Source organism: Sus scrofa, chromosome 14 (genome assembly GCF_054392235.1).
Source record: "Sus scrofa isolate SSC_HxYL_T2T_F1_AM1 chromosome 14, Sscrofa_HxYL_maternal_Yorkshire_Landrace_v2.0, whole genome shotgun sequence".
NCBI lineage: Eukaryota > Metazoa > Chordata > Mammalia > Artiodactyla > Suidae > Sus > Sus scrofa.
Window position 1 is genome coordinate 124,771,636 of NC_139396.1, and position 25,547 is coordinate 124,797,182.

The following is a 25,547-nucleotide window of genomic DNA, read 5'->3' on the forward strand; positions in this document are numbered from 1 at the left end:
CGGCCCTAAAAAGCAAAAAAAAAAAAAAAAAAAAAGAGAGATATCTGCAGGGCCTATCAAGTAATGGATCCTCATTTGAAGGAGGAAAGAAAGAAGGAAATTGGAAAAACTATTGAGAGGGAAGACCACTATCTTGGCATTAATATATGTTATTTATTTATTTAGTCCTTTTAGGGCCGTACCCTTAGGGTATGGAAGTTCCCAGGTTAGGGGTTGAAGCTGCAGCTGCCCACCTATGCCACAGCAACATGGAATCCTGGTGGAGGCTTGAACCTACACCACAGCTCGTGGCAACACTGGATTCTTAATCCACTAAATGAGGCTAGGGATCAGACCTGCAGCTTTTTGGATACTAGTCAGGTTCATTACTGCTGAGCCACAACAGGAACTCCAATATGCATTATTTCTTTAATATTAATATCCTGTCCTCCCCATTGGTGTTTAACTCAACGTTTTAAGTCATGATTTAGATGTATTTTTGGTAGTCCATATGTCCAAAAACAGTGCTGTGTTGAGGCTGATAAACTAGGCTCTGACTTCAGAGAGTTCCCAATCTCTTGATGGTGGGCAACTGAAAAGGGGATGGGGACAGTGGCATGTAAGGGAGTCCTTATTCCATTTCTCCTTAGCACAGGGGCCTCTGAAAAAGCAGAAGGGGTAAAGAGCAAACAAAATGAGTAAGAATGAAGATAACAGTGAACAAATATAATTTGATGGGATGAAAATGAAAAAAGGCATGAAAGAGAATGATGGTTGAAAGGAGATGCACAAAGTTAAGGGTCTTCTGTGTCTTGCTAATAATACATCACCCAGGTCAAACAAAACCCTAACTCTGTGCCAGCCACCATTTTTAAACATGCTATGTGTGTTATCTCATTTAGTTCTCATGACAGTTATATGGGGTAAATTCTGTTATTAACACCATATGATAGATGAAGAAGCTGAAACTTAAAGTAACTTAAGATTTGAAAACTGGCAGTCTGACTCCAGAGCCTGTCCCATAACCATTCTTCTAACTATCTTCTAGTCTTGATATGAATTGGGATGAGCCTATGTGTACAGGGAAGAGAGGTTATTGTATTTAATAAGAATGTTCAATTTTTCTTTTCAGTGGGCTATTCAGTTGTTGCCATCAATCATGTTGTTGAATTTAAGGAAAAGAAACAGGTAAAATACAATTTCTGAAGTTAATAGTAACTAGCATTTATAATTATTTGTGTGTATATTTGTAATATAGAAGCTGCAGATGAGCATATTTGTTAAGTTCACTCTTTGTACACTGTCTTTTTTTATTTTTTGTTTATTTTTTTATTTTGCCCTTTTTTTTTTTTTTTTTTTAGGGCAGCACCGACGGCATATGGAAGTTTCCAGGCTAGGGGATGGATCAGAGCTGAAGCTGCCAGCCTATACCACAACCATAGCAACGCCAGATCCAAGCTGCGTCTGCCACCTTTGCTGCAGCTCATGGCAGTGCCGGATCCTTAACTCGCTGAGCAGGGCCAAGGATCAAACCCACGTCCTCATGGATATTAGTTGACGCACAACAGGAACTCCTTTTTTTTTTTTTTTTTTTTTGTTAAGTTCTGCATCTGCGGCATATGGAAGTTCCCAGGCCAGGGATTGAGTCTGAGCCATAGCTGCAACCTGCACCGCAGATATGGCAAGGCATGATGCATCAACCCTCTGCACTGGGCTGGGGATTGAACACATACCTCTGCAGCGACCTAAGCTGCTGCAGTCAGAATCTTAACTCACTGTGCCACAACAGGAACTTCTGCACTGTCTTATATGTTAACAGTTGAGCTGATGAATATTTGTGCAAATGATAAGGTTTTTAGTGAAGTGCTAGGGCATGGTATAAGGATTCTTATAGTTGATTTGATGTTAATTAACTTTCAGTAACTTAAAGTGCATTGTTATTGACTAAACTGTAATCACAATATTTAGTTCTTTTTATATTTCTGTCAGTGACTCATGATTTCCCTCTCCAACATGCTAGCAAATATGTATATCTCCCTTCAGGCCAACAGCCATTCCTTACAGATTGTTTCAGTCTCCGAACTATTGTTCATCCCTCCTATCCATTGATATTCTCAGCTGCTGCTCTGCTCTTCAGCTTTCTACGTTAAAAATGACACACACAACTTGGTGTTTCTGAGTAACAGAAATTTGTTTCGTTTTATTTTTTTAATTATCTTACTGAAAACCTGTTGTAAGTGTTCTGTTATGTTTCATCACATTAACATGTACCATCTAGGGTGACTGTTTGTTGTTTGTTATAGGAAATTGAAAAACCAGTAGCTGTTTCGGAGCTCTTTACAACTTTGCCAGTTGTACAGGTAAGTGCGTGGTGTAAGAAGCATAACACCTGTTCATTTGGTTCAGACATGCAGTCATATGTGTGGTTCCCTTCCTCTGTCTACCGGTCTTACTTTCCATAAAGACTCAGCTCTTCCAGAAAGCATTCTCTTACTGTCAATTCAGTACTCTGATCATCTTTCTGAAGTCCTGCAACCTTTAAAATATCTCATCGTGTAGTTTAATATACATGTTTTTTTCTCTAACTGTGCAGATATATCTCAGAGATATTACAGGTCTGATTTCAGACCACTGCATAAAGTGAGTCACACGAATGTTTTAGTTTCCTGGTGCATATTAAAGCTATGCTTACAGTGTACTGTACTTCAGTAAGTGTGAGGTTAGCATTATGTCTTAAAACTATATATATATATGCCTAATTTAAAAATACCGTATTGCTTAAAAATGCTCACCCTCATCTGTATATTCAGCAAGTTATAATCTTCTTGCTGGTGGAAGCTCTTGCCTTGATGCTAAAGGCTTCTGATGGATCAAGGTGGCAGATGCTGAAGACTGGGATGGCTATGGCACTTTGTTTTTTCTTTTTTCTTTTTTCTTTTTTTATTCTTTTTAGGGTTGCACATGTGGAATAGGGAAGTTCCCAGGCTAGGGGTTGAATTGGAGCTGCAGCTGCTGGCCTGCATCACAGCTACAGCAATCCTGGATCTGAGCCACATCTGTCACCTATACCACAGCTCACAGCAACACAGGATCCTTAACCCACTGAGCAAGGCCAGGGATGGAACCCGCATCCTCATGGATAACTAGTCTGTTCTTAACCTGCTGAGCCACGGCAGGAACTCCAACTCCAGTTTGCTGCATGAATTGACTTACTTGCACTAAAAATTTCTCTGTAGCTTGCAGTGCTGTTTAATAGCATTTTACCCACAGTAGATCTTCTTTCAAAATTGGGGTCTTCTCATACCTGTAACTGCTTTATTAGCCACATTTGTGTGGTTTATTCTAAATCCTCCTTGTCATTTCAACAATTACATTTGGCGTCTTAAGTGGGCATGGTTTGTGGGGTCCCAAAACAGTTTTCAACAGTAATGTCAAATATCAGTCATCAGAGATCACCGTAAAAGATATAATAATAATAATAAAATGCAAAATACTGGAGAATTACCAAAACATGACACAGAGACACTAAGTGAGCAAATGCTCTTGGAAAAATGACACCAGTAGACTTGCTTAATGCAGAGTTGCCACCAGCCTTCAGTGTGTAAAAAAATACACTGTCAGTGAAGTGCAACAGAGTGAAACAGTAAAATGAGGTGTGCCTGCACTATAAATTCTTGAGCACGAGGACTAGGTTTTATTGATCTTCACTATCTCTGATTGTTAGTACCTTTTAATGTGTACTTCCCACTGGTAAGGAAGAAAATCAGTCATTTGTATTTTGTGCTCTTTTGATAACAGGGAAAATCAAAACCAATTAAAATTTTAACTAGACTGACAATTATTGTTTCCGATCCATCTCACTGCAATGTTTTGGTAAGTTATTTATTTTTCTTCTTTTTGTTGTATTGATTAATGTCAAACAGGGTTCTTTTTCAACTCACTCCATTCTTAGATCTCCCCCCATCCCCAGTGCACGATACTTGACTGCTCCATTTAGCTCAGAATTCACACGGTGTAACAAAATCTCATCTGCTCATGGCACATACAATAAAGATACCACAATTAAAGACTTTTTCAGCAGCTGGTATTCATTGAGCTTATATGAACCAGCCATAAGTGAGTGCTGGGCATAGTGCTTATGCATAGTACAGACACAGTCCTCTTAAAAATGGAAGGAATGTTTTAAAAAGTGGGAGATAGTAGGCAAAAAATGTCCTGGAAATGTGTAACAGGGGCCAACCTGAGGAAGTTGATGTTCACACTGGGACCAGAAGAAGCAATAAGTGTTAGAGATGGCCAAGTAGGGGAGAGAATATTCCCACAGACAGGATGGATTATGCAAGGTCCTGAATCCAAGGGGAAAAGCAAAACGAAACACCGCTGCGTTCCGGAAAATGAAACACCAGTTGAGTTGAGCCTAATGATCTGGCTAACCTGGGATGAGGTGAGGGAGGTGGGTCTGGGTAAGCAGTTAGAAGCCCTCAAGAGAGGACACTTATGAGGAGATAAAGGAGGGGACTTGAGAGACATTGGGACAGGAGACTCACAGGATTTGATGTTGATTAGATAGAAGGTGATGACTCCTTGCCTTGGCCCGAGCAGCCAGGTGAGAAGATGGTACCATTTCCTGAGACGGGACATACAAAGAGAAGTTTGAAGGCATCAGGTTTTGGACATGATAGGTTATTGTGAGAGTTCCAGTGGAGCTTGTTGAGTGGGAGGTTGGGGGAAAAAAAAAGGTGTGGCCCTCAGAAGAGGAACCCCAGTTGAAGATACTGATGTGGAAGTGGCTGCCCTGTACAGAGTAATTGAAGTCATGAGAGTGGATGAGACTCCCTGATCAAAAGTAGGAGGACAAGGAGGAAAGTGAGAAGGGTCAGCAGCATCAGTGTGCCTGAGTGTCAAGCAGGAAAAGGGCTAAAACGTGTCTTGGAAGGCAAGTCCCCCGTTAACAGGGAGGTCATTGGTTGCCTTAGCACACACCATTTCCACAGAAATAATAGGGCCATGAGAAAGTGCAGACTGTGTGTGCTGCTGACTTTGCTTGAGAAACTTGACTCTGGGGAACAGAAGGCATAGAGAGGCTGGTCAGTGAGAATCTGCTGTCTGTCTAGCTTTTTGTTCGATGGCAGACTTGAGAATGCTTGGTGCTTGGAGAGGACCCAGTGAGGGATGGAGGAAACGAGGTCTCTGAGGAGGCGAGCTATTTCATCTTTAGCTGGAAAGGCCTGTCTCTCACAGAACAGGAGTCATCAAGGAGGGGGGCTGGCCTCCTTTCTAACAGTTAGCATGGCTGAGGAAATTGTGGAAAGCCAAATTGGGAGATTTTATACAACTGCAGGCAGCATTCTGATTCTTTTTATGGTCACGAAGACTTTTCGCAAGAGTTATCATGAACCTTCTGGTGGCCCCTTTTTGTCCCTGTCCCAAGTGGGAGTGGACAGACAGAGGGCAAGGAGTCCTGGATCCTGACATGTTCTGGAGCCTGGAGCTGGGGCCCTGTCTCAGCACACGTCTGTGCAGCAGGTTTTCTTACTTGTTCAAGCATGGTGCCGGCTGCTTCTCTTTAGCCCTTCTCTTACCCCTCTTCATATTTTTAGATATCTTACCTCTTTACGGAATAAGAGATAAAAATTTTAAAAGGTGCCGACAAGCAAAGAAGAAATGTCACACATTATCTCATCATTCAGAGAGTATGCATTTGAATATATGTTTTTCCAACCTTTTCACATGCATACACATTCAGTATAAGTTTGAGATATTCTTTTATAAACAGTAACTCTTTACTCTTAGGCATTTTCTTACCCATCTAGCAGTTTAATTTGTATTTAATAGTATTCTCATTGTGAACCTAATCACATCACACTTAGTCATGTGTATGTCTTGTCTTGCCAAAAAATGGTGAGTTCCATTGAGAGTAAACATATGCCTTAGATGATCTTGAATCCCCAGTGCCCTACACACAGCAGGTGCTTAGTAAATTTCTGGCAAGCTCTACCACTAGCTTGTAAGAGCAAGGGCTACAACTTATTTTTGTATTCAAACAAAATATTTGGTACACATTTAAAACATAACAACATGGGAAGGAAGGAGGGTGATTGGTGGGATGGATGTTGGTATCTAGATTCTTAGCAGATCTCTTCTGTCAAAGTACAACACAAAGCAGAAATGTCAGTGGCATATTGTGTTACACAACAGAAATATAAGTGCAGCTGGACGCTAGTGAGAATTCCATGTACATATTTCATTGCTGTTTCTACTGTTGTTTTTCCTTTTGTATTGTTAGAGAACAACTTCTTCAAGGGTCCGGCTGTATGATATCATTGCAGTTTTTCCAAAGACAGAAAAACTTTTTCACGTAAGTAACATAGTAAAAAAAAATAGTACTCATTATTTTATGTAAGAAGTCTGATGGTCTACCTTAAAGGTGACCAGTTTCACCTCATCTGGAAGCTTTTAGGATTTTTCATTTATTCTTGGAATTCTGTAATTTCACAAGGGTATATTTGGGTGGCATGAGTGTTTTTTTTTTAATTCATCCTGTTAGAGGTTTGATGGGCTGAGATTGAAAGAGTCCATCAGGTTTCCTCCTGTTTCTTTTTTTTTTTTTTTTGTCTTTTTGCCTTTTCTAGGGCCGCTCCCATGGCATATGGAGGTTCCCAGGCTTGGGGTCGAATTGGAGCTGTTGCCGCCGGCCTACACCAGAGCCACAGCAATGTGGGATCCGAGCCGTGTCTGAGCTACACTATAGCTCACAGCAACGCCAGATCCTTAACCCACTGAGCAAGGCCAGGGATCGAACCTGCAACCTTGTGGTTCCTAGTCGAATTCGTTAACCACTGTGCCACGACGGGAACTCCTCCTCCTGTTTCTTTATCTCTACTTTATTTATTCATTCGAGACTTCTCTTAGGTAAATCTCAGTCTGTCTGTCTGGCTTGAAAAGCACTTCAGTTTCTGCCCTTACTGTTCACCGCTGCTTGTGAGGGAAGAAAGGTGCAAGGTTGTACTGTGGCATAAAACATCCCTTCTCTGTTTTAACTTTCTCTTTTGTATGCTCTGAGCTACAGTCCTTTATGCTGTCATGATCATGTCAACCTTTAGTCTTCTAGAAATCCTTCCAAATCAACTCTCTGCTGATGCTATTCCTTTTTGTGTAAAAGAATTGATATAAATTTCTTTTGTACTTTTCATATGGCCATTTCTGTGACTTTTGAGGAGGGAAATTTGTTTAATGTGTGTGTTCATTTTGTCAATTTAAGACAAAAGACATTGGGCATTTATATAAGTGAAAACAAAAGAAAAAAGTCAACCGTAAGAGTTTTGCAGGAATATGTTTTGCTGTGTAAAATGAGGTGTGGCTTCTTTTTAAAAATTCAGAGTGTTGTTTTATCTAGGTTCAAAAGTAGCCAAACGTTTATCCAGCAAAGGGATGCTATAGGGGAAAAAAAGCACTGGTCTTTGATATTTTAATTTTACAGCACATTTCATTTTTAAGCAGTCTGTTCTAAGGTTGTCAGAAGATTTCCACTAATTATCCAGTAGGTGGAGCTGTTGACTAAGGAGACTGATGTGTGGAAAGTTGATTTTCAAGGAATACGAACAACTCTTCATTGTTTATATTAATGCAGGAAACAGCACAAATTATATATGAATTCCACTTTTTGGTGACTCCCTTTTTAAAATGCTCAGTTAATAGTAATTCTCAAGACTTTTGTTTCAGAAAAAAAAAGATGAGTAGGATTGAGTGGTTCTTAATCATCAGAGACACCTGGGCGGAGCCTTTTAAAATCAGGCATGTTCAGGTCTCTGCCCCTGGAGATTCTGATCCGTAGGTTTGGGCTTGAGGGGTTGAGTTTGCCTCTGTTTTTCATTCAGTGCTGAAACCCTAAGGAGGACCGTGGACATGTCCATATTCATTAAACAGCAGCTTAGTTCTGTTACTAAATATTAACAACTCAGAAATAACGTAGACTAAAAATTGGTAGTGTACCCAGTTTTTTTATTGCACGCTTCTCTTTTGAATCGACTTCGAAGAGCATACAGCTTTCATTTCCACAGCCATTTACTGCTGATTAGAGAAAACACAACAAGCTTGGGGATAATTGGGGAAGATGCTTGTTTCTACCCCCATTTTGTAGAAGAGAAAATTGAGCATTCGGCTGAATGATTTGCCATGCACTGCAGGTAGAATGTCATAGAACTTGGACTTCCAGGTTTTAGAATGCATTGTAACTTGATTGAGCAAATTTATCATATTACTTGTTTTTCTTAGATTATTCACAAGTTTTAATTCAAAAGCATAAACATAATTCATGATGGCGGGTGGAACAATCAGAAATATTCTGGAAGATGGAAGAAAGCTGTAAATAATTGACAGAATTTGTTTGGAATCGACTCTGGAGAAAACAGATTTAAGAATCAGAACATCCTATCTTTCCAAATCTTACCCATTAACCCAGTTGAAGTTGGCACTCTCCCTGTTTTCTATAGAAAATCAATTTTGAAAAACTTTTTTTTTTTTTTTCCATTATAAAGCTTTTGTGAGGATATCATGGTTTGGAATTGAGTCAAATGCAAACAGTTTGTTGCTTAACAGGTTACATTTTATTAAGTGATTTTATTTGTTTGGTTTATAAATTGATTATCTGGAATTTAAACAAGTGTCCTTGTAGATAGGATAGTCTAAAACTAAGGTCTCTGAAATGCATCATAAAAGCATTCATACACACATACATTAACGATTAGTAGTATAAAAATCTAACCACCTTAAATCGCATTGTTTCCATGGGAAGTAACACTGTTTTCCACTCAGAGTATCTGGAAGATATATCTCATAGATAACCCCCTCCTCTCCAGAGTTGCCCCAGGGAATAAGGCACAGATGAAAGGTCGTAAGTCCATTGGCCAGGGCTTCTTGGGGTGGGGGCAGCAGTGGAATGTGGCAAGGAGAGCTACATAGGAGTTTCTGGAGATTCTGAGTTAGTTATTCCTCATTTAGGATTTAAAGGAACTGGACAGGGTGAGGGGAGATCAAGTTAGTTAGTCCACTGGTCTCCAGACCACTTTGAGTGTGTACCCTGTCGCTTTAGAAAAATATTGAGCTTTCAATTTCATCCCTTATACATGCATGTTCATTTTCTCTTTTAAATTATCTGCATGTTCCATTATGTCAGTGTGCTTTACAAAATAATATACCCACACAGAACAAAACAAATTTTAAGGGAAGGAATTAAAAGTAAATGAAAAAAGACGTTCCGTTTTCTTCCTGCCTTCAAAATCCACGCCTTACCCTTTGCAGAGCACTGTTGTGTGTGCCACCATCACCTGAGGCTCTGAAAAGGGGATGTCTTTCAAGGTGGTGCTTTTCAAAGCGGGGTCTGGCTCCACCAGCATCAGAACTGCCAGAAATATTTGTTAAAATGCAGGTTGTTAGGTTCTGCTTGCTGAATTTATTACTGGGAGTAGGGCCTGGAAATCTCCATTTAAGTTTTTTAGGGGAGGTTTTTGTTTTGTTTTTTAAACATTCTTTAGGTTGAGAGGCACTATTTATGGGCATCTCTCTTTTTCCTGGGCAGGCTTGGCTCTCGCTTGCATACTGTTTATCATAAAATACTAGGATATACTAACCTGACATCAATGAAGGGGATTTGGGAGAGACCAAACCCCTACCCTCCTGTTCCCCTTGTTCCATAAAATCAAAGATAAATGTGTGTATGTGTGTGTGTGCTTTTAGGAATATGCTTGCCTTAAATCCTCACAGAAGTCCTTGGCCAAAAAAAAAAAAGTTAAGGACGATTGATATGAATTCATATGCAGCCTGCCAAAACCGCTGTAATAAGATTCTTAACCACAAATATTATTTGGACATAATGTAATCTTTTTAATGATTTAGAAAGCATTTCATTATAATGTGAACATTGGCTCTTTACAGTTGGCTAAATGTATCAGTTGAACATTTGGATTAATAGAAGGCTAAATAACGAAAGAGTTCAGTTAGAGACAATTTAAGTCTAAGGTGTCTGAGGGAGCCAAGTGGAGCTGTCCTTTGTAAGGGGAAGTTCATTATAATGCATATATCTAAAGCAACACAAGGGATGTTTTTTAGTTAACTGCTATTATATAGAAGAGGGGAAAAGAGCATTACCTAGGTTAAAAAGTAACCTAATTTAGCTTTACCCAAGGGAGGAATGTTTAACTGGCTTCTAAGAAATGAATCAGCTTTTTAAAGTGAAAAATAATTTGTGTTTTTAATAATAAATTCACACAGTGCAGAGAAGAATGCGCTGAAAGGAACACCTTCCTCCCACCTAAAACTCCTTCTCCCTTTTGTGCAGAGGCAATCACTGGTAGCGGTTCTTGTGTATCTTTTCAGAGGTTTTTTTACCTAGTCCTTCCCTCCTTCCTTCATTCCCCTCTCCCTCTTTCCTTCCTTCCTGCCTAACCCCACGATTTTTTCAGCTAACAGTACATCTTGGAGATGGTTCCATAATATCCATTAGAGAGGTACCTCATTCCTTTTAAGGAGTCAGCATACTCCATTGTTTAAAGGGACCCTAATTTTTTTTTTTTTTTTTTTTTTTTTTTTTGTCTTTTTGCTATTTCTTGGGCCGCTCCTGCAGCATATGGAGGTTCCCAGGCTAGGGGTCTAATCGGAGCTGTAGCCACTAGCCTACGCCAGAGCCACAGCAACGCGGGATCCGAGCCGCGTTTGCAACCTACACCACAGCTCCCGGCAACGCCGGAGCATTAACTCACTGAGCAAGGGCAGGGACCGAACCCGCAACCTCATGGTTCCTAGTCAGATTCGTTAACCACTGCGCCACGACGGGAACTCCCAGGGACCGTAATTTTTAAGTAAAATAGATATTTGATTGGTGTTGCAGTGACTGTCCTTATATTGGTATCCTTAAGCATTTATAGGGTATATAACTGTAGAATACATTTCTAGTCTCTAGGATACATTCCTATAGGTGAAATTTCCTGATGTGTGCATGTAGGATTTTGATACCTATTGCTAAAATGCTTTTCAAGACCCTGTACTGATTTAAAGACCTTGTGAGTCCCTGTTTATTTATTGTGTAAGCTGTGGATTACTAAGCTTTTTGTTTACTTTTTTGGGGAGGGGTCTTTCTAGGGCTGCACTTGTGGCATATGAAGATTCCCAGGCTAGGTATTGAATCTGACCTATAGCCGCTGGCCTACACCACAGCCACAGCAACACCAGATCTGAGCCGAGTCTTTGACCTACACCACAGCTCACCGCAATGCTGGATCCTCAACCCACTCAGGGAGGCCAGGGATCGAACCTGCATCCTCATGGTACTAGTCAGATTTGTTTCCACTGAGCCACAACAGGAACTCCCTTTTTTTTTTTGGTTTACCTTTTTCTTTTTTTTTTGTTTTTAGCTTTTTGATCTTTGCCAATCTGATAGTTTAAAAATGGCAACCAGAAGCTAAACCTGTTTCATGTTTTATCTGCTATTCAGAGCTTTTCTTCATCTATTCTTAACCAAATTTTCAATGACTCTTTTATGAGTTGGACAGCTGTAGCAGTTGGGATGGGGCAGATCCTTTATGAGCCAAATGTTTTTGCCAAAACGGCATTATTTCCCAGGCTTACTAAGTTACTATGACTATCTTAAAGCCAGGCAGCCTCTGATCACTACCTGCTTCCCAGAGCCCTGGGTGAGGGGAGGAATGACCAAAGTGGGGGTTCTGAAGAAAAAAGATAGGATTGAAGTTCCTGTCATTGCTGAAGGTCAAGGGGATCCTACAGAGTACCGTCACCCCCTCTTGACCCTTTTCTCTTGGTTGGTGCCACTGATATTAGATTGCCAGCATAGCCCCCCTGGCAGCTTGAATTTGTTCATCAAGGCTCATTACACTGGCATTGGCAGTAAGTCTTGTTTTTATTGTCGTACAAAACAGCCAAGTCTTTTTATCACTGTAAATCAAATAATGGCAAAATGAGAGCCAGAGACACATCTTCTAGCACTGTCTTTAGGCCTGCACTCTTAGACTAGTAACGTTTTATTTTCCTTCCCTGATTTTCCTTTTATCCTGATTTCCTTATCTGTTTATTTTATCTTGCATGTATTTTTTTAAAAGCAGTTTCAAATCTCTTTTGGAAGTAAATATGGAGTATCAACAAGTAATAGCACAAATGATCACAAAGGGTAATTAAAAGTTAAAAAATGCATTCATTGCCATTTGATTTATAACAGCTCTGCTCTGACTTTATGGAGATGCCTTGTTTCTCTTAGCATTTGAACAAAATACCATTGGTAGTGCCACGTGTTTCTTTGGCTGTTCAATAGACTCATAGGAGCCACAGGCGTGGGACAATTACTGGCACAGAAATAAATAATTTCTGAAGTAAATGGACCATGCATACATTCCTTTGGCTTTTTTTTTTTTTCTTGGATTTCAAGAAATGTCCCATTTTTCTGGGACAATCTGAAGTAACCTTCCAGAAACTGAGTCTCTCTTAGCAACCTCTCCTTATGTCACCGACCACGAGTTAGAGAGTCTCTAGACCCTGTCTGTTGAGCTGGTCTGTCGACACATCACTCTGCTTCAGCAAGATTACGGCTATGCCATTCAAACCAAATGTGAACCATTGACTTTGTAAAGGGATAGATGTATTTGACCATAGAACCATAGGTGTTCAATCCACAGAAAACCTATGGATTGAAACATACCTGTTTATATTTCATTATATCACTGTTGACCCTAACTCAGTTCTTAACATGTGCCTATTTTCCTTTTAGCTTGACTCGTTTTTTTTCCCTTCTTGACAGGTTGCTTGTACCCATTTAGATGTGGATATAGTCTGCATAACTGTAACAGAGAAACTACCATTTTACTTCAAAAGACCCCCTATTAATGTGGTAAGTGTAACACCTGTTTTCAGTATGTGAATCTCTAGAAACGTGCATTAACGAACTGGAAAGGGGGCAGAAGAAACCAGTTTGCTTACAGGAGAAAAAACAAAGGCTAGTACTAAATAGGAGGCAACTTAGAAAGGAGGATTTTGTTTGTGTAAGCTGCCTAAAGGTAGCAAGAAAGCTTAAAATAAAAATATTCAGTAAATTACCAGATGTGTTTGAAAGGCCTTAGAAATTCAGATTTATGAAGGCTGTTTCTTAGGGATAGTAGAGTCTGAATGTTGAATGTTAAGGGCACAGAGCAGTCAAGAAAGAAGGAGTAGGAAAAAGTGTATTGACAGAGCGGGTTCCAGAGGCACCAGCAAACTGGAAAGGAGGGTGGCAGAGGCAGAGGGGAGCAGGCCATGGAGAGCACAGCAGGCATAGTCTACGCAAAATTAAAATCTGCACTGAAGCATGCTGGTTCACACAAAAGCCCAGGGTTACTTTTATAACTGCCTAAGAGGTGACCATGCATGCAGAAGATTTTGTGCTCCTTCCTCTGCTGTAGAATTTTTCTCATTATCTTTCTACATAATTTCTCTTGTTTTCTCTACTCTTTATCTTCCATCTGTTACACCTTTTTTAAAGTCTTCTTCCATCGTGAAAGTGATACTGTTCCACATCGGTAGCTTTAAGGTTGGCACAGCTGTCCACTCTTTGCCTTGGCAGCCAGATCCTGGGAGGAGTGAGGATGCTATTTTAGAACAGAGGCTCCCAAAGCTGCCCCCCATTCTCAAACACTGCAATTGAAGGAGAAAAGGGGTTTCATAATCTAGATTACATATCTAGCCCTGTCAGAATTGGAAAATCAAAAATGTCTGTATTTTTTCAAGATAGATTAACTCCCTATTCTTTTGTCTCTGTAGAATCACAACTTCCTCAATTTTTGTTTCCCTCTCTGCTGCTAAGGAATTAGCTTGATGCTGAGAATAGGGAGAGACAATGAGAAGAGAAAATTGATCTGTATGGTGTGGAAAAATTGAATGCAGTGTGGAAAATTTTAAGATGGCTTATATTCTACCCCTAAATATACACTGCTGAAACTGTACTTGAAAAGTACTCAGAGTTTTAAAGTCATATGTTTAAAGGGAAAACAAGCTCTTTTCTGATAAATATTGAGAGTACCACTGAACATATAACAGTATTGGTTAAGCTCAAATCATTGTTTCTCGTTTTTTGCCAATATTTATAAGTAAATAAGTAAACACTAAAAAAAAAAAAAAAAAAAACCGAAAGAACAGAAAAAAAACAAACCCTGACCCTTAGACATCCTATTTTAGATTTGGAGATCTGTGTTGTTTAATAGCTCACTTGTCAGATATCAAAAGAAACCGTTCAGCTCTTCAGACACGGGATTGGGATAGTCCTGACAATTCCCCATCGAATGAGAACTCTGATGTGCTCCAGCTACCGTGGTGAGAGGCTCACAGTAATACTGTCCCCTGGGTGATGACAGTTTTATTGGCCTCACCTGAGGTTCTCCCCCAGTGGTAGCAGCCTTTGTCTCTAAAAGTCTGCCAGGGCTCTTTCCGGCCATTCCAGTTTCCATGTAAGTGGCACCCCCTCCCCCACCCCCCGTAAGTTGCTCTTAAACGTACGACTTTTTGACTTTTTTCTTCACCTTAATGAACTAGCAGGCCATTTTCTAGACAGCTTTGCCTGAGCAAACCCACATACACTGTGTCCTTGGTTGGGAGGAGATAGTGGCAGGTGATCTAAGGCCAAGCCCATGGAATGGACCACAGTGCACAGCGCATAATTCCCTGAGTCTCAAAACAGCGGTGAGCTTCCCAGTGGTTGTGTCCTACAATGATGGTAAGCCAAGTGATGGCTTTCTTATGCAGGTGCCCTACTGATCAACCCAGATTATGAGCTTCTAGAGAGCACCGACTGTATCATGGTCTTTTTTTTTTAATTTCTCCAATAACATACCTGTAACAGAGCCTCCCTAAAATTTGTCAGTTAGATGAATATATGTCTAACTTCCTATGTCAAGGTACAGCTTAGGGAACACAGCCAAATCCTGCCGGTTGTTAGTCCTTACTTAGCTGGTTATCAGCTTTAGGTGGGCAGCATCCACAGTGATGGAAAGTGGGGCCCTGGGGCAGTCTGAGGAGGGGACAGCCTGGAGGCAGCAGCACTAGGACAGCCCACCTTCCAATTCTGGCTACAAATTCAGGAAAGTGCTGTTTTTTGATGGATATTTTTGGCTTCATTCCCACATTTTTCAATTTAAGAATTCTAAAAAGTAAAAATTTGACAAGTGAGGGGAATATGCAGTATTTAACACAGTGTCTGCTTTTTTTAAAATCTGGTGTGAACACTTTACATATGTTGTTTAATAAAAACTAGATGATGGAGTGGAGGGAAGGGCTGTGCAGGATTATTTTTAGTCTTCATCTATTGTAGAAGTAGGCTGCGGTATGAATTGGTCAGGAAGCAGAAGAGTCCCTATTAATTTATTCACCTCCTGTTCATTTAAGAGAAACTGGAATTAAAAATTAAATAAAATTAAAAGCTAGAAGCATACAATACAAGGTGTCTGTCTACCTTGTTCAGCATAAGTAATAGTAGTTGTGTAGTTATATGTATATTATTTGTACCTAATAATACCTGTTTCAGATATGGAGCTGTTTGATTAAAGTATGGAAATATATTCATCATGAAAGTATAGAAAATGTAGTGAATGTGGGGAATAATTCAGTCTTAAGTCTTGGTCCTTGCATACTCTTTTGGCCCTGAGAATGAACTTGTCTTTGGCCAAGTGAAGTTAATAGGTTGCCTTTATAAGGATCACTTGATTGGGCACAGATCTCAATTTGGATGGGGTGGTGAGAAATAGGAGCTTTAAGATAGGTAACTTATTATCCTTTTACCTAAAGGCCATAAACCATGTGATAATTATCAGCTCAGGAAGTTGGGGTTTTAGGTCAAAGAGTATAGATTTTCACTTAAAAGAAGAACAAGTTCTGAGGCATAATATACAGCATGGATGACTGTAATTAGTCGTCCAGTAGTGTAAGCAAGTAGCAGAGAGAAGGTCCTAAGCAGTCCCATCATTAAAAAAAAAAAAGAAAAAAAAAAAGTTATGTGTCAGGTGATAGATGTGTTAATTATCTTGATCTTGGTGATCATTCCTCCATGTACAGTTGGTGTATATCAGATCCTCACATTGTAAACTCTAAATATGTAGTTGTATTTGTTGGTCATCCCTCAAAAAAGTAAAAAAAAAAAAAAAAGATTGGGATTTAAAGGAGGGCCCCAGCACTCCTTATATCTAACTTTCAGCTCCCAACTCTTTTGTTGGCTTTACCACGTGCTTAGGGCACCATAATTTCAATTATGTAATTCCCTTTAAAATCTCCTGCAAACCTCTGCTGGAGTCTGTCTAAGTAACTTGTACGAGAATCATTTTATCATATGATAGTTGGGTTTCAAAAAATTTGAATCCTTTCCTCTTCTTGAATAACCAAATGACTTCTAATTATTTAGCATTTTAAGGTAAATTTCACACCTGCTCGGACCCTGCAGCTTAGGGTGGGCTAGATGTGAATTATCTCCATTATACAGGTGATAGAATTGAGACTCAGGTAGTTTGTGGCTCAAAGCAGGTAACACTTCTCTCTCAAAGGCTTACCTGGGATTTGTACTCAAGCTTTGATTCTAAATCTGCTGTCATTTCCCACTGGGAAATTCTCTGTAAAATTACTTTACAGCAGAGCTCTTTGTTAAGCACAAAAAAATTTCATGTTTTAAAACATGATCTTTATGAATTCAAGTTTTGGAAAGTTTTTTGTTTTTTGTTTTTTTCTTTTAAAGGCCATACCTGTGGCATATGAAAGGAAGTTCCCAGGCTAGGGGTAGAATTGGAGCTGCAACTGCCAGTCTATGCCACAGCAACATGGGATTCTTAACCCACTGGGTGAGGCCTGGGATCTAACCTGCATCCTCATGGATACTAGTTGGGCTCATAACCTGCTGAGCCACAACAGGAACTACAAGAAGAAATTTTTTTAAGCAGCATATAATTTCACTTTCCCTTTGCCATTAAGTAATGACTTCAAGTTTATGGAGCTACTTTCAGTGATGGTATGTTTTGTGCTCTCTTTCTGATGTTTTCCCCTCAGCATTTCTTTAAACCCTAATCCATCTCTATCTTCATGGTCCAGTTAGTCCCCACTGAGAGAAATCCAGTAAATACTGTCTGAAGCAGTGAGGTTGTTTGAGGAAAAGTTGGGTGTGAATGCTCTATAACCTTTATTTTTCATTACACACAAACTGTGAACCTAATTGCATTAAGTACTTTAGTACTTAACTAGCAATTAGCAATTAACTGGTGCTTGGAGCAGCGCCAGCAAACTGGTCAGTATCAAAAAAAGTCTGTGGCAAAAACAAAAAGTAACACCAGAGTTAAAAGACTAATGACAGACTGGTGGAAATAGTTTCACTTATGTCATAGACACATGGCTAATCTCTTTAATATATAAAGAGCTCCTAGAAGTTGAGAAGGTTAAAAAAAAGAGAAAGATGATCAATCCAAAAAAGTGGATTAAGAATATGAAAAAAAAATATTTCATAGGAAAGGAAATACAAGCATCCCTTTAACATATGAAAAGATGCTTAAATTCATCATGCTAAGAGAAATTCACGTTAAAATCACCTATCTCGGAGTTCCTGTTGTGGCTCAGTGGTAACAAACCCGACTAAGAGGATGAGGGTTCGATCCCTGACCTCACTCAGTGGGTTAAGGATCTGACCTCTCAGTGGGTTAAGGATCTGACGTTGCTGTGAGCTGTGGCGTAGGTCCCAGATGCAATTCAGATGTAGCGTTGCTGTGGCTATGTTGGAGGCCGGCAGCTGCAGCTCCTATTCAACCCCTAGCCTGGGAACCTCCATGTGCCTCAGGTACAGCTGTAAAAAGGAAAACAAAAAACAAAAAACAAACAAAAAAAAAACCACCTATCTGATTGGTATAAACACAGAAGTTTGATGATACACTCTTAGAAGGCTGTGGGAAAGCAGGCATTCTCACACTTTGCTTGTAACAGTGTAAATTGGAACAATCCCTGTGGGGGAGTGGGTAATTTGGCAACAACTATCAAGATTATAAATGCTTTACCCTCTGACCTAGGGTATTAGTTTCCTGAGGCTACCATAGCAAAGTACTGAAAATTGGGTGGCTTAAACTAATGCAAATGTTTTGGCTCACAGTTCTGGAGACTGGAAGTCTGAAAACATAACTGGGGTTATACTCCCTCTGAAACTTGCAGGGGAATTCTTCTTTGCCTTTTTCTGGCTTTTGGTGGTTTGCTGGCAATCGTTGGTGGTCCTTGGCTTGTAGATGCATAACTCCATCTCTGCCTCTGTTTTTTCAGCGTGTTTTCCCTATTTCTATGTCTTTGCATGGCCATTATAAGGACACGGTCATATTGGATTAGGGATCCACCTTATTCTAATATGACCTCATCTTAACTAAATGCATCCACGATGACCCTGTTTCCAAGTCAGGTTACATTCTGAGGTGCTGAGGATTAGGACTTCAACACTACCTTTTCTGGGGGCCACAATTCGACCCGTAATACCCACTTTAGTGTTTATTCTACAGATGAGCCCAAAATTTGGTTGGTTGAAATAATGCAGAATCACTCAGTAGAGGCTTGGTTAAATGCATGCAAGTGAGCACTCTGCAGCTATAAAACAATGCAGAAGTCAGACGCGGAAAGCCCTTCAAGTCAGAACCAGAATGTAGTAGGCGACCCTTGGGGTAAGAAAGAGGGAAAATAATAGTATATATTCATATTTTCTTATATTTGTATGAAGAAAGCACTAGAAGAAGACACAAGAGATTAAGAAAAATGATTATGGAAGGTGGGAGGGGGTAGAGGGGAGCAGAGATACAGTGAAGACTTTTTTTTGCTTTCTTCTGTTATCTGATTTGTGAAACATGTGAACAAGTTACCTATCTCAAAGAATGATACACCAAGAGTGTCATCCTTTTGAATTCAGTAAAGAGCTAATTAAGAGGGAATCTGTATATTGTCCCAGTAATCAACTCCCTATTTTCTTTCTCTCTTCTTGAGATTTGCTTAGTTCTTGGAATTTTACCATCAGAATCTCTTCAGATATCACACACTTGTCCTTGGTCAGGAGCATCCTTGTGACTATTATTTCTCATTAGTAAAGAAATCATCTGCCTATTCCAGAACCTCTGGTCCGAGATGGGAACAAAAGCCAATCAGGCAGGCACTGGCATTCTTTATGAAAAGGCTGTTAAGAACAATCAGTTGATGAGCAATTTACATTAAAATGGTCTTAGAAGCAGGAGCTCAGGTAATGAGTCTGTATTTTATCTATCTAAAAATTTTAAATAAGGTGTTGTGAAAGGAATGTTCAGAACCTTTAGTAGCACATTATCCTCAATTTTTCTGTCTCAGAGTTTTCAATTTGAAAATGAATTTGATTAAAGTACTAAGAGCAGAACCAGAGCTTTTTTCTTAAAAAATAATTTAAGTTGATAATTATATCCATTTGACCCTCTCCACCCCACCCCCTGAAAAGGAGTTTTATTTTGATCTGGTCCCCAAGGGAGAGTGGGGAGGACAGTGAATTTTCGAAAATACTTTAGGACCTGGTCCCTTAGTTCTGTGTGTCACCCACGTCTTCTATTTCCATTCTTTTCCATCCTACTGACTTGTGTCAGCAAATTCAGCACCTAAAGTTATAAGAAAAAGAAATATATATAAGTAAGCCTCATTGGCTAATTAGTAGCCAGGGGATAGCTGAGGAGATGGTTAAAGAACATGTTTTGGTTTATCTAGGAATTTCAGTTTGTCAAGTTCATCCTGGTTCCTTTTATGGTGGATAATCCATAGTGAACAGCATTATCGCATGACCTCTTTTCCATAAGCTATTGCGTATTCATTCAGAACATAACTATATTTAACACTTTTTGTATAAGTGACAGTACTATTTTACAAAGAAGTATCATGATACTAGCGCTCATGCATCCAAGCTAGGCAGAGAGAACAAGGTTTGTATTTATGACACAGTGTCATCACAGTCATCATTCCCTGATAGAATCACTACAGGTGGAAGAACTGGAGGCAGGAAAAGTTATCAGAAAGGGGGAGAAGTTACAATGGAGAAGATAGCATATAAATTCTAATTAAACTAATTTCAAATATATAGGGAAATCTAAGATAACAGCTCAGTGCCTTAATTAAGGCAGGCAGAAAAGTTAAGGAAAGGGAAGATTGGGGGGTGGAGGAAAGGAAGTCTGTTCAGAAAGGGAGAATGGAAGGAACCTGCCATACATATGAATTCAGTCAAGGTGGGCTGCCAATTCTGGAAGAAGACAAGTTTTTCCATTTCTTGAAAACGGTCAGGAGTAGATCGCCAGCAGTCACAGCTGGTCCAGTCCCAGTTCGACCCCTGGATGATAGAAACTCACTTGCCAGGCAGAGACTGGGACCGCACTGCCTGGTCTTGCCTGCTTTCCTTCCTTTGTTCATTTAACAACCACAGCCACCAAGTGACTTTGCCTTGTGACTCTGATTATCACCTCCATGCTAAAATCCCTAGATGCTTTACGTGGCTATTAAGGTTAATTCTGTCTCAGTTCTAAGGATCTTCCTGTCTTCTGTGGCCTCCACTCCCCCCGCCCCAGGGCTCTTCTCCTCCTCCCTTCCCCAACCTCTGATGACCTTCACATGCTACAAGGCTCTCTTCAACCCTAGAGCCTTTTCACATACTGCCACCTCTCTCTGCAAATGCTCCTCTCACTGGTATTTAACTCCTCAGTTCCTTCTTCACCCACTCCCAGACTTCTGGATGGCACTTTTCACAGCAGAAATTTTACATTTCTGTATAATGATTTGATGATCTCCCCCACTAAATGAAGCTTTAAAAGAGAGAGACCACATGAACTTTTGCTCATCGTTCCCATGCATTCTGTTGTGAATGGGTGAAGATTTGAGTCACTTATCAGGGAAGCTGAGTAGTATAGTGGATTTCAATACCATTGCCACCACCCCTTCCAGGCTTTCTTACCTGTGGATGGATGCCTACTTAATAAGAACACCTTAAATAAAGAAAGAAGTTTCTGGAGTTACCGTCACTGCTCAGCAGTAACAAACCATACTAGTATATATGAGGACTCAGGTTTGATCCCCGGCCTCTCTCAGTGAGTTAAGGATCTGGCATTGCCATGAGCTGTGGTGTAGGTCACAGATGCAGCTTGGATCTAGTGCTGGTGTGGCTGTGGTGTAGGCCAGCCCTAAAAAGACCAAAAAAAAAAAAAAAGTTTCTTTTTCTCACGTAAAAGGTCTTATATGTTAAGCTGAACAAAATTGTCAGGGGCCCAGACTGTTTTCATCTTTTTTGCTGGGCATCTGTGAGCTCAGCTTAAAATCAGGGGCTCTATGAGTAAAGAAAAAGGGGGAGGAGAGATATCTGGGCAGTTAGTTATCGCTGTCACAATGCCTTATGAAAGTATTTAGGGGTGAAATAAATACAGAAGACTCTTAGCACAGTGCCTGGCACATAGCACTCAACCATGGCTGTTAATGTTTCTTCATTCAGCATTAGGCGTAATAAATGATTTAACTGGGAAGCTTTCCACCCCTGTTCTTTGGACATTTTTCCTCCTTTAATTTCTTCGTCTCTTCATTCTTGGATCAAGTTACTTGGTTTACTGTTTGCAAACAGTTTACCCTGCGTGTAGGGAGCACATCTCTGGTTTCCCTTCTGATAGTTCCTGGAGTAACAGCCCCTCTGCCTCCCCACTGGGAAGTTGCTCTCCTTAGCCTCTTTGTGATGCCTGTTTATAGAAAATCAGCTTCCTCACAGCTAAGATGAACTCAGTTAATCAAATAGAGACACAGATCTGTTTTCTTCTCTCATGGATGGTACTGTTCGGGCACAAATCTGCCTTTATTGAAGTTGTACCTGGACATGCAGGAGGTAGGCGGAGAGGGGGGCATGTGAGGAAGGAGGTGATGGGGGAAATTTAATGAAAATAGAGGAAGCATATGATTAGCCTTGACAGCTTATTTTCTTTACTTCCTGTGAAGGCAATTGACCGAGGCGTGGCCTTTGAACTTGTCTATAGCCCCGCTATCAAAGACTCCACAATGAGAAGGTACACAATTTCCAATGCCCTCAATTTGATGCAGATCTGCAAAGGAAAGGTATGGTTCCATAATTTTAGAATGTTTTTCAAACCTAGCAGTTTATTATTTATTTATTATTTATTATTATTAATCTTCTGGGACTCTCAAGCTGATCCCTTTTCCTTAAAGCAGAAAGTGCTTGAGGCAGAGGAATAAATCCTCCCATTTCAGTGAGTTCTTCCAATTTTAAGGGAAAGAAAAATATTCTGAGGAGGAGTAGTATGAGTGGGGAAAAGGAGTGTTGAAAGCTTTTATCTTTCAGTAAAGAATCTGCCATTTACCTACTGTGAAAGAATAGTCTAAATAATAATTGTCATCATTGAGTTGAATGAAGGTTATAGGACCTTTTCAACTACTTTTTAAAACAAATTTGTCTTTTTTAAGATCTGTTGGGAAGGCCTTTTCTATTTCTTATCATAGGCTGCCTTTAGTTTGCCATGAGGCCTGAATTCCATCCTTTCCCCTTAGTTACCTTCTCTTTGGAAGAAGTTGGTATTTATGGAGCCTTCAGTCTTAAAGTGTGATTGCTGGTTATTTGTATTATAAGACTCTTCAATTTTTTTCTCACATTTATCTGAGATTAACATTGATTACTTTCTATTTTGTAGAATGTAATTGTATCTAGTGCTGCAGAAAGGGTAAGTCTGACATTAAGTACTTTGTTTTCACCTTTCAGTTATAAAACTTTAAAAGGTTTCTAGGAAAGAAAAATAGTAATGTAATGAACATTTATTGGATGTTTTCATTTTTAACTGCATGTATTCATTGTAATTGCTGAAGAGTAAAATTTATCCCCATTCCTTTGGGGCTGCACGTTTTGTTTATATAAATAGTTTTTCCTTTATAATTGTGGCAAAATGCTTTTCAAAGATCTTTTATATTTTCAAAGGCTTAAGAAACCCATCAGAATTATAAGGACTTAAATTTATGCAGTTGACATCCTTATTTTTAGATACTTAAGCATCCTATTTACTGAAAATGATATCATTGAAATGTTATGAATAACTTCCCTCATATCTATTTTTTGTTCATTTTATTTTAGCCTTTAGAAATAAGAGGCCCATACGACGTGGCAAACTTGTATCCTTTTCTGAGTAAGAAGTCATTGAAATTTTCTTTAGGAAATTTGGAATTTGGCATGTTATTCTTTAACAAATTTTTTTTTAATGTTTTTTTTATATGAATGTGTCAGTTAATAGCTTCAAAAACAGGTTATATCAAGTTGTAGAGGGTGTCATCCTTTTGTTTCCAGATTGAGGATGAAATAAGAAAAAAGGAAGAAAGGACTCTATAAAAGCTTAGAGTTAAATGAGTCTCGTCTCAAATGCATATTCCGTTTGGACTAAAACCATGGAATTAAAGTGTCTCTCTCTTGGTGTGACCAGGCAAGTTGGCATTTTCAGTTATGTTTCTGTTAGTCTCGTGTCCTCGGCTGACTCTGGGTTGAAATCCTTAACAACCTCACCAGAGGGTTGCTGTTCGGGCTGTCTGAAAGCGATGCCAAGGCCGCAGTGTCTACCAACTGCCGAGCAGTGCTTCTCCATGGAGGTGAGCAAGTTCTTCCAAGAAAAACGCCTCGTGCTCATGTTTAGAGCCAGTTGTTTCTATCAAACTGCCGGGCCATATCTACTTTTATCATCTTGCCCCCACAGAGTTCCTTCAGGGTCATCTTTTCTCAACCTGATTAAGCATACCCATCAATGCTTTCTCACCCTTTACTTCAGGCTTTATTTTCTGTAGTTTGTGGAACGAATATAGTTCGCCTTGCAGAGAAGGGTATTGGATGTGGCTGCCTTCTTTCAGGATCTGCGTGTGCATTTCCCCACCTGCATTTTCATGGGCTTCTAATCGCCCTTTCTCCTCCAGAGGGACATCTTTCCCTGCTGAAGATCACTGTTTAGAGAACAGGAAAGTTAAAAATACTTGTTAAGCCATTTATGAGGAACGCAGAAACACCAAGTACATTTTTAAAAATCCAGCTAACAAACTCAAAGCCTAAGTTTTCACATTTATTACAACTTGTGATTCTTTTCTTATTTTTTGTTTATACATGTTCAGGAATGCACAGATGATACATTTTTTACTCACATTTCATTTACCATGTATCTACCTCCTCACCTTGAATTCCACTGCTTGAAAGCACTGAATTTCTTATTCATCAGATGATAAAAATTGAACTAGAAGTTTTTGATATGCCAGGACTTTGGAGAATGAAGATGAGGTTTTATTAAAAGAAAAAAGCGTATACTTCTCATCTGCTGTTTTATCTTCATTCTCTTTGTAATTTTAGCAGTGGTCAGGAAGCAGTCTACTTGGTACCACCCAGGTGAACTTTAAATTTCAGAACTGGTTGCTACGTCTAGACTAAGTATGAATAGTTAGATTGAGGGCTTGTGTGTTGGATTTCAATGATCTGATTTCCACTTGGGAGAACTGGTTACTGTATTGACTTAACCGTAAAATAGATGATTTTGCTTTTGTATTCAACAGTTTTAGTTTGAGATTGTTGCCTTAACCCATTACATACATTCTGGAAATGACCAAATTAACTAGAATTTTATCAAGATTTTCTTGAAATTAGGGAACAGTTGGTTCACACTGGTAGTTCTGCCATTATTTTTGTCTATTTTAAGTGCGTGTAAGGAGTCATCAAGATTTTGGATAACAATTAGTGTTCCAAAACAGACCAAGTCAAGAAAGGGAAACTAATTTTAAAAATGCAGTAGGGGAAAATATGAAGTTCTGCTCTCGACTTCAGACAACTCAGCTGTTTAACATAAGAAATCTGCGTAAAACTAGGCTATTATAGAAGCCAAACTAAAAGAAGTCTTGTGGGCTTTAGGTCTAGCCCCGGCCCTGCTCTCCTTCCTGCCTCCACCTCCAGGGAGCCCGCGGGTGGTGACGGGGAGGCCTAGGGCCTGGTTCACAGCCGAGGTGGCAGAGCCTCTGGAGAGGGACGGCAGGCGTCCTGGCTCGGAATGCCCCCCAGCCTCAGGGTGAAGGCACAGCTGCTCCTTGGTGGGTGCAGCCCACTGGCACAGCTCAGCGCGGTCCCTGCCCTCCGCCCTCCCATGTCCCGCACAGAAATAAAAGGCACTCGGCCGTCCTGCCTGGTCAAAAAACAAAACAAAACAAAACAAAAACATTCACCCTCGTGTGCCCAGGACAATGCTACTTATTAGCTTATGCCTGCTGTCCTTGCTGAATTCATAACACATCTGCAGGGTAATGATACCCTGGTTTTAGTTGACACTGGGATCAGTGTCACATAGTAGTGTGGTGGGTTCCCAGGACTGCTAATTCCTCCTAAGGTTGCATGAGAGGAAATGCAAGATTCTGAGGCAAGAGAATTCAGGGTCTCATTATTTTTGTCTGCACTGCTAAGTCCTAGCTGGTCTCTGTATCATCCTGAGTGCCCCATTTAAGGACAGCGCTGCAGTGAAGCACTACCAGAAGGTGGTTAATAG

At 39.9% G+C, this 25,547-nt stretch overlaps 1 protein-coding gene across 2 annotated transcripts in view; it reads left to right on the plus strand.

The window, feature by feature from the left end:
- RPP30 (ribonuclease P/MRP subunit p30) overlaps window positions 1–25,547 on the plus strand; it is a 345,838-nt gene that overhangs the window by 315,693 nt on the left and 4,598 nt on the right. The window contains exons 3-11 of one of the 2 annotated variants that reach the window (XM_001924771.7): window positions 1,112–1,167; window positions 2,283–2,339; window positions 3,778–3,852; window positions 6,266–6,337; window positions 12,782–12,871; window positions 21,982–22,098; window positions 22,689–22,718; window positions 23,123–23,160; window positions 23,549–23,628. In XM_001924771.7, coding sequence (XP_001924806.2) covers window positions 1,112–1,167; window positions 2,283–2,339; window positions 3,778–3,852; window positions 6,266–6,337; window positions 12,782–12,871; window positions 21,982–22,098; window positions 22,689–22,718; window positions 23,123–23,160; window positions 23,549–23,628 — 615 coding nt within the window. Of the gene's footprint in view, window positions 1–124; window positions 1,168–2,282; window positions 2,340–3,777; window positions 3,853–6,265; window positions 6,338–12,781; window positions 12,872–21,981; window positions 22,099–22,688; window positions 22,719–23,122; window positions 23,161–23,548; window positions 23,629–25,547 lie in introns of both variants that reach the window. The other variant, XM_084994838.1, reaches the window with a different exon arrangement.